Consider the following 12,918-nt stretch of genomic DNA (forward strand, 5'->3'; position numbering starts at 1 on the left):
CTATGACTCCCCTTCGGTGTTTCGTCAAAGTGAAACTACAACATATTTTCGTAATACGATGTCCTCCTCAAACTCTTATGTTGGGCAACAATCTGTTATCACCCAAAAAATGATCACCTAGTCATGTATTATTAGGTTGATCAAAATGCACCATGTAAGATAGGTTTTTACATATTAAAACCTTCTTTTACCTTAGGCAATAATTTAGTGAACCAATTTCCTAAAGTATTTCTCAATAAAATCCAAAACCCTCATGAGCATAATTAAAATAGATCATTATTTCTTTAATATTCTCTTGAAATAATTATTAAATCATTATTTAATGATCATTTCTAACCATTTTTTGTTTAACCACTCTAGAATAATCAAATAAATAATTTTTATTTATTATTTCATATTTATGCCCCATTTCTCTCATAAAATAATAATTATATCATTATTTAATAATTGTTTCTTATTTAAATGAATTAATCATCATAAACTAATTAATAAACCATTTTTTATTTGTTAAATAATTTAACCATTTTCTAAATAAATATATTTGAGCATTTCAAATATTTTTTCACCTCAAAAAATATAATAAAATATTCACAACATTTAGATTTTCATTTATTCTATGATATTTTATTATCTTCTAAAAGACTAGTCTGAAGAATTGCCAACTTTCTGTCACCCCGCCAGCGCCCGCCACAAGCAATTCCTCCGCGCTCAGCCACCTTTCGCAAACTCCACCAGCCTCCGCCACCGTTCCACCCACCACCGTGCAACATTAATTCGTCTGACAAAATTCTGAGCGCCGGTATGGCCATTCGAATTTGCCGCCAACCAATTCCTATTTCACTCATTTGCATTCGAATTTGCATTCGAATTTTCTGAGAAGAAAACTTCCTCAACCATCCTCAAGGCCAACCTTTCATTTTGGGCTACATGAGTACAGGCTTCTAGAGTGAGTTTCTGACAGTCCATAATACTGCAAAGCGTATCATGTTCAGCTTTTGTAAGGGAAAGATGTGCCATCAGTGATCACCTCACAACATTTGAAGGACGCAAATCTCTGTTTGTACATGAAGTGAAGCTAAACTATTAGCCAATGGCATGGCAAGGAATTTCATACCATTACTGGCACAAGGATGGAGATATTACAAAAAACACAGACTTTGCTATAGCCGTAATATCCTGCATTGTCTCCATTATCAGAGTAACTTGTTATTTACGACTGTTGCTTTTACTCTGGGCAATGAAGTCACGCCATCGTCAATGCCAACTCAAAATGCCAATGAAAGATCACTCGGCAAAAATGGATTCTGTGAAGCGAGCAGAGATATTAAAACATTCTGTGAGCAAGGAAAATTGAACGAGGCAATGGGTTTTTTACATGTTATGGATCAACAGGGAATTAAGCTAGACCTCGCTGTTTATAATTCTCTATTGCAGACGTGTATTGACATGAAAGCAGTAGCAGAGGGCAGGCTAGTTCATGAATATATGATCAAAGATGGGTTTAAACCAGATACAAATTTGAAAACCAAACTTATTATCTTGTATGCTAAATGTGGTAGTCTTGTTTATGCACGCCAAGTGTTTGACGAAATGTTTGAAAGAAACGTGGTCACATGGACTGCCATGATTGCAGGATATGCTCAACATGGGTATGCTGAAGAAGCCCTATTGTTGTTTTCCAATATGCTAAGGGTTGGAATTAAGGCTAATCAGTATACTTTTGCAAGTGTTCTGCGGGCTTGTGCATGATCATGGGCTCTGGAACAGGGAAAACAGATACACAGTAGCATCCTTAAGACAAGATTTCGGTCGTATTTATTTGTGGAAAGTGCTCTTGTTGATATGCACTCGAAATGCGGAAGTATAGAGGATGCACGCCGAGTGTTTGACAAAATGTTTCAACGAGACGTGGTTTCATGGAATGCAATGGTTGCAGGTTATGTTGTGCAAGGGGATGCTGACAAAGCCTGGAGACTCTTCTGTCTAATGCAGCAGGCAGGAATGAAGCCTGATCAATTTACTTTCGGCAGCATACTACAAGCGTGTAGCAGCTCAGCAGCCTTGGAAAAGGGTAGCCAGGTTCATGCTTGCGTTATCAGGATGGGTTTTCAATCATATTCTGTTGTGGGAGGGGCACTTGTTGATATGTATGCCAAGTGTGGCAACATGGACAATGCACGTGTTATATTTGAATTGATGTACCCAAAAGATGTGATCGCTTGCACGACAATGATTACTGGTTATGCTCAACAACACGGTCATGATGAAGAGGCATTATCAATCTATTATGAAACGTGGCGTGTTGGTATAAAACCAGACCATGTTATGTTTTCTAGTGTTCTCAGTGCATGTGCTGGCCTTGCAGCCCTGGAGCAGGGCAGGCAAATCCATGCTCACATTTTTAAAGTTGAATCTGAGTCGTATATTGTTTTTGGGAACACTCTTGTTGATATGTATTCAAAATCCGGGAGGATAGAAGATGCACGACATCTCTTTGACACAATGCATGAAATAAATGTGGTTTCATGGACTACCATGATTACAGGATATGGCAAGCATGGTCATGGAAAGGATGTTCTCCAACTTTTTGAGCGAATGCAACAGATGGGCATAAAGCCTAACGATGTTACCTTTTTGGCTGTTCTGTCTGCCTGCAGCCATGCAGGCTTAGTGGATGAAGCATGGCAATATTTTAATTCCATGATTCAAGATCACCATATTACTCCAAGAGCAGAGCACTATGCCTGTTTGGTTGACCTTCTTGGACGAGCTGGGAGCCTAGATGATGCACATAAATTAATCAAAGAGAAAGTGCCTTTTGAGCCCAATGCTTCAATTTGGGGTGCCTTGCTTGGTGCCTGCAGAATCCATGGCAATGTTGAGCTAGGCAAATTAGCAGCTGAACACCTGTTTGAGCTAGACCCCCAAAACTCTGGTAATTATGTGATGTTAGCAAACATCTATGCGCCATCTGGCAGGTGGGCTGAACACCTGTTTGAGCTAGACCCCCAAAACTCTGGTAATTATGTGATGTTAGCAAACATCTATGCGCCATCTGGCAGGTGGGCAGATGCAGTAAAGGTTAGAAAAATGATGAGGGACAGAGGAATAAAGAAAGAAACTGGCTACAGTTGGATTGAAATCAAGAAGAGTGTATATACTTTTGTCGCGGGGGATAGATCACACCCTCAATCTGAGGGGATTTATGCAATGATAGATAACTTGACTAGTCAGATGAAGGAAATAGGGTATCTACCCGACACAAACTTTGTGCTGCATAACATAGAGGAAGAGCTGAAGGAATATATTCTTTGCCATCACAGTGAAAAGCTGGCCATTGCTTTCGGGCTTATTAGCACACCCCAAGGGACACCTGTACGAGTTGTAAAAACCTTCGTGTCTGTGGTGACTATCACACTGCCACCAAATTCATCTCCAAGATTGTTCAGAGGGAAATTGTAGTTAGGGTCAGGCGTTCGAACTTGGCTAACTGCTGAGGTAGCTTTAGAATGTGAGGAACATCTTCTTTGTTTCTATTGTCCTTCACTGTGCCAAGTGAGGTCAATTTCTATCATTTTTGAAAATAACAAAATCAGAATGAGGATGATGAGGTCAATTTCTATCATTTTTGAAAATAACAAAATCAGAATGAGGATGATGAGTAAGTATCCATTTGATATTTTTCAAATTTAATCCCTATGCTTCGCTTGTATCTCACTATTAATGCATATGAACACTCAATCCATCATTGTGTTATTCCTTAACATGTTTGATACATAAAGATATCTCATCACTTGATGTTGGTTGCTCTACCACATAATCATCTTAGTGTAATCTATCTTCGCGCTTTGTGCCATGTGATGGGTTGACCTAAGATTTGATTTCACCACCATGATGACTCAATCGCTTCTTTGATGCACCAGATGGATGGATCACCTTATTGCAGTCTTTTTCTACCTGTCCATGTGATTCATTCAACTTCACTACTTCAAAAGCATTACTAACCTTGGATTCTACTACAGATTAATAGATGAGCTACATAAATTGTTAATTTCTACAATACTTGCATATTAGCCTAATTTTACAAAGAAAAACATATAAAACGTAGAATAACATAATTATTACATTTGTAGAACCTTCTTTAGTTCATATGGAATATTTCATGTGAAATATGACAAAATGATGTAGGAAAGATGATTATGAGGGTTTCTACAAGGTAAAAGAGATCAGACTAATGTAGAAAAATGATAAAATGTTACTAATTATGGGCCCATCATTCCCCATACTTAATTTAGTGCATGTCCTCATGCAATTTGACAAAATTGCAATTTTTTTGTCAACTTCCTGATTTAGAGTATGGTTTCAGATGGTTAGATGACAATGTCCAGGTTGTTTTGGGTGCCCTTATTTTTCATGGCAACAAACCATCTAGGCTTCCTCACTTGTATATTTCTGTTCATAATTTTGATCTTTAAGTGTAGTTCCCTCCTATATTTCTTGAGTTTGGAATTTTTATGCTACCAGTGATACATCCTTTTGAGAATCTTGTGGTTTTTCTCTTTGAGCATTTCATTCTCTCTTTTGATATGTCTCTCTAAAACATCTAGTTCTGTTACCTCTTATTTTGATGCTTTGATGATATCCTTTTCCATAGGAATGTCTAAAGGAAAGTCACACTACTCAAAATAATGTTCAGGAATATGAGAATAATCTTGTACCTTTTCATTATGTGCCTCTTGTTCCACGGAATTGATTTATTCATAGACCTATTGTTGAATTTTATCTCATCCTAGCTTTGTTGGTGACAATTAAGGCTTTCTTGCTTCTAAGTTTTCCATTATTTTAGGTGAAACAAGGTTATTCTCATTACCCTGTTTTTTCATGCTTCTTGTTACCCTTATGTATTTATTTTTATTTTATTTTTTAAATATTTTAATCCCATAAACAACCTGGACATTGTCATGGTCAAAGGCCAATGAGGTTTGAACCTTATCATTGCATTTTTTGTTGTTGGATTTTTGATTCCTTGCCTCTAGTCAGAGATCTCGTTGGATTTTCATGACTTCATCAAGCTGATGTTTCCTTCATGGAATAGTATATGATAGCGTAGTAGATTGTTATGTTATTTTGAACATGCCCTCTTCATGATTTGTTGATGTTCACTGAACGATGTTCTGTCCTTTTATGCTTGTGATAAAGTGTTAACTGTCCTATTGCCCAAATCAACGTCGGTTGTTATCTTTTAGTTGTGTGTTCGATGAAAGTGTTTATTTTGATTTTGTGTGCTCGTGTATATATGCGTGTTGATGTTCCTGGTCACATATAGTTTATGGTCTACTAGGATAATGATGGTGTTGATTAGTTCTCAAAATTTTAACGTGGATGCTCTTTTTTTTCAGGTTGTTCTACAGTTCTGCGTCCAACCAAGATTGTCCATGCATTGAACCTCAATGTGGAAGACATAAATTCTCAGCCAAGCACACAATGTGGTCTTTTTCCAAGCATGCAATTCTCATCCAAGCACTCAATGTGGTCTTTTTCCAATCACACAATGTTTATCTATACATATATTTTTTCGTTGTAAAATGCATCATGGAAGTGATGGTCATGGTTTGAAGATTTGTATTTTATCTAGTCCATGGTTTTCCAACTCCCAGTTGTACAGCAAGTGATAAAGCTGTGATAGATTAATTTACCTTTTGTATAAGCATCATTACATGAAATGATGCTTTGGAAGCACGAGGGAAGTATTATTCAATACTATGGCAGTTTCCAGAGTATTGAGGAAATAGTTCTAGCATTTTGTAATAAATTGAATATAATGAAATCCATTGCAGTGAATTTCTTGCTAGCAATCTGTTATATTCCAAACTTTTGATGTTCAGCTCCACTCCATTTTGGTATCTTCCTTTTTATGTCAGTAAAGCAGATTCGTTGCAATCACTGTACTTATCATTGCAATGGTAACCCCTTGAAATTATTAATTAACCAATTTAAGCTAATAAGGAAGATCCTTGCAAGTGTCCACTCTATTCCATCTATGTTCCTCGAACATGCCAATGAAAACACTGATTCATTCTTTGAAATCTGCTCCCCTCACCATATTTCCACTGTTGATCAAATGGCTCTGTGATGCATACAGTAATGACAATATTCCTATACCCACCCGCCCCTGATAATTGAAATGGCATAGGCATTTTCTAGGAACTACAAAATCCCATGTTACATTACACTTTATAAACGTTCCAAGAATTTTTTGCCAGCATTTAAAAATATCGATGGGGTTCAATTATTTGAAACAGAGTTTTAGGTTCTAGAATTCCACAGAAGGTATATTTAATGAGCTTTTTTCATCATTTTTTTATATTCTGCCATAAGAGAACCCCTTTTTTAGCATATCCACTGGCCACTACACATTTCTGCCATTAAAAGGATTCAAGCTCATCTTTTGAGGATTACTAATGCTCAGTAAAAATGATCTCAGCATAAGCTCATTTGGTACAAGAAGGAAGCTCATTTGTTGTCATTCTTGCTATTGTCTTTGCTTTATGGTTCTCGTTATCAATCCTAAATCAACTTTTTGTTTTCTTTTATTGTTCATGGGAATATTTGGAATTCTATTATATTCAGTTTGGTTTAGATTGGGAAAACAATTGCATCAAATTATATTTCTTTTTAAAGGCAGGAAAGATGGGTATATGGAGTAGACATAAAATGTTCATGCTATATTTACTGTGACTTTCACATATACCAATCAAACTACCCCATGATTCCAGTTCTACACAGCTTGAACTTGGTAAGTAGGCATTATGTAAGATTTCAATTATTTCTTTTATTGGAGAATTGTTGCAAAGAAGAGAACCCCTTTTTTAGCATATCCACTGGCCACTACACATTTCTGCCATTAAAAGGATTCAAGCTCATCTTTTGAGGATTAATATTGCTTAGTAAAAATGATCTCAGCGTAAGCTCATTTGGTATGAGAAGGAAGCTCATTTGTTGTCATTCTTGCTATTGTCTTTGCTTTAAGGTTCTTGTTATCCATCCTAAATCAACTTTTTGTTTTCTTCTATTCTTCATGGGAATATCTAGAATTCTATTATATTCAGTTTGTTTTAGATTGGGAAAAAATTGGATCAAATTATATTTCTTTTTAAAGGCAGGAAAGATGGGTATATGAAGTAGACATAAAATGTTCATGCTATATTTATTGTGACTTTCACATATACCAATCAAACTACCCCACGATTCCAGTTCTACACAGCTTGAACTTGGTAAGCAGGCATTACTGTAAGATTTCAATTATTTCTTTTATTGGAGAATTGTTGCAGAGAAGAGAACCCCCTTTTTAGCATATCCACTGGCCACTACACATTTCTGCCATTAAAAGGATTCAAGCTCATCTTTTGAGGATTACTAATGCTCAGTAAAAATGATCTTAGCATAAGCTCATTTGGTATGAGAAGGAAGCTCATTTGTTTTCATTCTTGCTATTGTCTTTGCTTTATGGTTCTTGTTATCAATCCTAAATCAACTTTTTGTTTTCTTCTATTGTAAATGGGAATATCTGGAATTCTATTATATTCAGTTTGTTTTAGATTGGGAAAACAATTGCATCAAATTATATTTCTTTTCAAAGGCAAGAAAGATGGGTATATGGAGTAGACATAAAATGTTCATGCTATATTTACTGTGACTTTCACATATACCAATCAAACTATTTGACAATTTCCATAACTATATGTGTGAATGTCGGGGCTTTGTTTATCATAGTGTTGCCTTTGACTTATCTCCTGCAAGAAGCTGACTGCAGTTAATTGCATCGGTGGATCATAGGAGCTTGTTTACATGCTCTTTGTACATGAAGTCCCTGAGGGTATATCGCCATCCACCATTCAGGTACTCCTTGCATCATGATTGATGTTGAAAAACAATAAATCCTGTGTGGTGAGCTTTTGATGGCAAGTAACTTCAATCATTTTACTGTTACAGCTGGGAACACCTATGGCATAAATTAGAGTTGAAGTGATTGCATAGAGTAGTATGAAATAGGTATTTGGGCTTGAATTTGATTAGGACAATTATTGTGCAGCACACCTGTATAATGACTAGGAGATTGAGGGTGTGATTAAAGGGGGGAACTATGGAAGGAGTTTTGTGGCCATGTCTAGTATGCGTATCAATTATGTGAGGATGCTCTGCAATTCAGCAATTTGCATAGTTTTACATTTCATTATTGATAGAAGAGAGCAACTAGTGGTAGACACCCAGTATTCAAGGATCATCCCACATGTCAAATGACTGGCAAGTGATATATGACAAACAAAGATGGTAAAGGCTGGTATTTGCTGGGGCTGATGACAATTCAACTTGGCATTATATTTTAAAATCCAATTTTGAATGGATTGATGGACGAAGATATTAATTAAATTCATTAGTTAGTGGGTTTGGTTTAGATATTGTCAGTGTTCCATGGGGATGTGCCCCCTAGTGTGTTTCCCATACTTCAGGGGTTGTATGTCCCACTTTTGGGGAAGCTCAGGGAAACGATTCCCGAGTGTTGGGGATGTTTTTGCCCAGCTCCACCCCACCATCCACAAAATAAAGATAAGGTGAAACGCATGGGAAATGATTCCTGACCTGATAAGACAGAACAAAGATAGGGGATTGAATTTTGAGGAGTTTGTGACTTTGGTAATTAATGGTAATATTAATTATTTCAAGATGTTTGAGAGGTGCCAATCTCATTGGACTTCATATGGAGAAAGTAAAATTTCATATCCCATTCATATTTCAGTGGACTTAACAGTTTTATAGATTTTGGATTGTAGCATTTCCACTCGATTGTACATTGATGAATTTTCATGGGTTGAATTGCTATTGTTGAGATTTTATCATATGGGGATCCCTATGTTAGGGGCCCTGATGCCCCCCTGTCCCCCATGAATTTCCCTAAAATTTGGGGTTTCCCACATGTCCCTCGTGTGTTTCTCCACTCACTCACGCACTCTGCTGCCCTGGAAACTTGGTGGAACATAGGATATTGTGCATACTGTGTGTTCTATTATGACCAATGGTTTTGAAACTTGTAATTTTAGTGAAGAGCAAACAATTATGTTCGATTACAATCCATGATTCTGTCCCTATGCAACAAATGGCTCCTATCTGTTGTTGATTTACCATACCCAATTGAACTTTGATGGGAAGTTGATATGAGGTAGTGGGATTGGCAGCAGACACAAGCTGATGGAACAGAATCAATTTAGCTGATGTGTGATTCTTGCAAAAGTTGTGTGCTTTAATGATTGTTAAGGTATGCTGTCAGCCTGGCACTTATCCGGGTAAGACTTCCATGAATCCGTCCCTATGCAACAATGGATTGTATCCCTTGTTGATTTACCATTAACTGCCCACTTAACTTTGATGGCAAGTGGCAAGTTGATCTAAGGTAGTGGGATTGGCAATCAATGCAAGGTTAAGGAGCAGAATCAATTTTGCTTGTGTAATTTTTACAAAACTTGTTTGGTCTAGTGATTGTCAATGTATGCTGGAAAGTGGGTAACATTTTGTGTCTCTCGGTGTCAAACTTCCACTGAAGATGGAAAGAGAGAGGATTCTGAACTGCAATTTGAATTAGTCTCTGTAAAATTTAAATTGTTTTTCAAATTGTTGTTTTTTCCCTTGATGAGAAGTCTGTAACTTGAGGGAATCAAATTTGATACGACATGGTAATAATGTTTGAACTATAAATTGAATTTGAAAATATATTCAAACTCTGTGCATGGCAGGTGTTGGTGGTAAGGGAAATCTTCTCAGGATTAATGCAAAAAAGCTCGTACCAGCTCAAAATTCTCTGTCCATGTTGTATCCAGTCTTTAAATTGATATGGATGCTGCTAGTTGGACGATTTATTGGCCTTTAGCTATTCTCCAGTTCATAATTCATTGCTTGAATGATGTAGTATTTTATAAGTCTCTTCTTTACATATGCTGTCAGGTTTAGAAGCTTTGAACTCTTGCCTAGTTAAAAATGATTGCTCTATGAATAGATGCTGCAGGCCTAATTTTGTAGAATGCAAATAAGCCAAATTTAATTGGTGCTATATAGACTAGACAGAAGCCAATCACACAGCACAGTGAATGCAAATTAAAGGTTTTGTCAAGAATGTAAACATAATGAGGATATATGGAGCATAAAAATGGTGGAAGTTGTACACATTTGCTACCAAGGAATGATAAAAAATGTGTTTTCTTCTGTTTTTCAAAATCATTATTCCTGTGATTGTTTCGAAAGTTACTAGTTTATTCCCTTTTACATTAAACTTGTTAATAGAAATATGTAGATCACTTAGAAATGCGATAAATTCCAAGGTAGATATAATCTTTTGGAAATATTATAAACAAATGAGGATTCTGTATTATCGCTGCTTCATTTCTCTGTTAGATTGTTAATGAAATAATGATAACTTTGTTCAATCTAAATTTGATTCTTATTCTTCTGATTGGATTGCACGAATAAGATAAAATCTACAGAAAGGTTATACAGGTTGGTTTATCTATAATTACTCTTTGGATTGCCTCTGCTTTCAGTTGATATACAAGAATGTTCACTTCTTACATGTAACTTGGAACATTTATGGCAAGCTTTTATGTATCATACCTGGGTTAAAAACCTCTTGCAAAAAACGAGGAAAATTTTCTAAGCCTTTTCTGTCATGTTAAATAGCAGTTTTCAATTTCTACACATTTTGTTAATACTTGAATTTTGAATATCTTAGCATGGTGAACTTGGTTTGCTTCAACAATACTCTTTCGTTTATATGCTTAGTTTGTGTTCCTGTATGGAAGGTGGTTCAAAATTCATCATATGCACTTACTGTTTTAAAGTTTTTTATTTGGTTTAATTTTTTAAATGTTTGACTACCTCACTTGGCACAGTGAAGGACAATAGAAACAAAGAAGATGTTCCTCACATTCTGAAGCTAATTCAGCAGTTAGCCAAGTTCGAACACCTGACCCTAACTACAATTTCCCTCTGAACAATCTTGGAGATGAATTTGGTGGCAGTGTGACAGTCACCACAGACACGAAGGTTTTTTACAACTCGTACAGGTGTCCCTTGGGGTGTGCTAATAAGCCCAAAAGCAATGGCCAGCTTTTCACTGTGATGGCAAAGAATATATTCCTTCAGCTCTTCCTCTATGTTATGCAACACAAAGTTTGTGTCTGGTAAATACCCTATTTCCTTCATCTGACTAGTCAAGTTATCTATCATTGCATAAATCCCCTCAGATTGAGGGTGTGATCTATCCCTTGCGACAAAAGTATATACACACTTCTTGATTTCAATCCAACTGTAGCCAGTTTCTTTCTTTATTCCTCTGTCCCTCATCATTTTTCTAACCTTTACTGCATCTGCCCACCTGCCAAATGCCGCATAGATGTTTGCTAACATCACATAATTACCAAAGTTTTGGGGGTCTAGCTCAAACAGGTGTTCAGCTGCTAATTTGCCTGGCTCAACATTGCCATGGATTCTGCAGGCACCAAGCAAGGCATCTCAAATTGAAGCATTGGGCTCAAAACACACTTTCTCTTTGATTAATTTATGTGCATCATGTAGGCTCCCAGCTCGTCCAAGACGGTCAACCAAACAGGCATAGTGCTCTGCTCTTGGAGTAATATGGTGATCTTGAATCATGGAATTAAAATATTGCCATCCTTCATCCACTAAGCCTGCATGGCTGCAGGCAGACAGAACAGCCAAAAAGGTAACATCGTTAGGCTTTATGCCCATCTGTTGCATTCGCTCAAAAAGTTGGATAACATCCTTTCCATGACCATGCTTGCCATATCCTGTAATCATGGTAGTCCATGAAACCACATTTCTTTCATGCATTGTGTCAAAGAGATGCCGTGCATCTTCTATCCTCCCGGATTTTGCATACATATCAACAAGAGCGTTCCCCAAAACAATATACGACTCAGATTCAACTTTAAAAATGTGAGCATGGATTTGCCTGCCCTGCTCCAGGGCTGCAAGGCCAGCACATGCACTGAGAACACTAGAAAACATAACATGGTCTGGTTTTATACCAGCACGCCACGTTTCATAATAGATTGATAATGCCTCTTCATCATGACCGTGTTGTTGAGCATAACCAGTAATCATCGCCGTGCAAGCGATCACATCTTTTGGGGACATCAATTCAAATATAACACATGCATTGTCCATGTTGCCACACTTGGCATACATATCAACAAGTGCCCCTCCCACGACAGGATATGATTGAAAACTCATCCTGATAACGCAAGCATGAACCTGGCTACCCTTTTCCAAGGCTGTTGAGCTGCTACACGCTCGTAGTATGCTGCCAAAAGTAAATTGATCAGTCTTCATTCCTTCCTACTGCGTTAGACAGAAGAGTCTCCAGGCTTTGTCAGCATCCCCCTGCACAACATAACTTGCAATCATTGCATTCCATGAAATCACATCTCATTAAAACATTTTGTCAAACACTCGGCGTGCATCCTCTATACTTCCACATTTCGAGTGCATATCAACAAGAGCGCTTTCCACAAATAAATACAACCGAAATCTTGTCTTAAGGATGCTACTGTGTATCTGTTTTCCCTGTTCCAGAGCTCATGATCGCGCACAAGCCCGCATAACACTTGCAAAAGTATACTGATTAGCCTTAATTCCAACCCTTAGCATATTGGAAAACAACAATAGGGCTTCTTCAGCATACCCATGTTGAGCATATCCTGCAATCATGGCAGTCCATGTGACCACGTTTCTTTCAAACATTTCGTCAAACACTTGGCGTGCATAAACAAGACTACCACATTTAGCATACAAGATAATAAGTTTGGTTTTCAAATTTGTATCTGGTTTAAACCCATCTTTGATCATATA

General features: G+C 37.1%; 1 protein-coding gene and 3 pseudogenes across 2 annotated transcripts; 2 read left to right on the forward strand and 2 right to left on the reverse strand.

The window, feature by feature from the left end:
* The first annotated feature begins 1,095 nt into the window (after positions 1 to 1,095).
* LOC149238428 (putative pentatricopeptide repeat-containing protein At3g13770, mitochondrial) lies at positions 1,096 to 1,749 on the forward strand. The gene has a single exon (XM_089369561.1). It carries the CDS (start codon positions 1,096 to 1,098, stop codon positions 1,747 to 1,749), a length of 654 nt encoding a protein of 217 aa, XP_089225687.1.
* A 93-nt stretch (positions 1,750 to 1,842) lies between these two features.
* On the forward strand, positions 1,843 to 5,619 carry LOC149238429 (putative pentatricopeptide repeat-containing protein At3g13770, mitochondrial pseudogene; annotated as a pseudogene). Its single transcript, XR_016246377.1, has 2 exons — positions 1,843 to 3,511; positions 5,400 to 5,619. The product of XR_016246377.1 is annotated as a putative pentatricopeptide repeat-containing protein At3g13770, mitochondrial pseudogene (transcript).
* A 5,367-nt stretch (positions 5,620 to 10,986) lies between these two features.
* LOC149238430 (pentatricopeptide repeat-containing protein At2g22070 pseudogene) lies at positions 10,987 to 11,454 on the reverse strand (annotated as a pseudogene).
* A 105-nt stretch (positions 11,455 to 11,559) lies between these two features.
* Positions 11,560 to 12,399, reverse strand: LOC149238431 (putative pentatricopeptide repeat-containing protein At3g13770, mitochondrial pseudogene; annotated as a pseudogene).
* Positions 12,400 to 12,918: the final 519 nt, after the last annotated feature.

Source organism: Pinus tabuliformis, chromosome 8 (genome assembly GCF_031772625.1).
Source record: "Pinus tabuliformis cultivar Carrire ecotype Pingquan chromosome 8, CPIR1, whole genome shotgun sequence".
Lineage (NCBI taxonomy): Eukaryota > Viridiplantae > Streptophyta > Pinopsida > Pinales > Pinaceae > Pinus > Pinus tabuliformis.

Excerpts from the sequence above, each read along its gene's own strand:
- LOC149238428 (XM_089369561.1), top strand. The coding sequence starts at position 1,096 with ATGGCAAGGAATTTCATACCATTACTGGCACAAGGATGGAGATATTAC.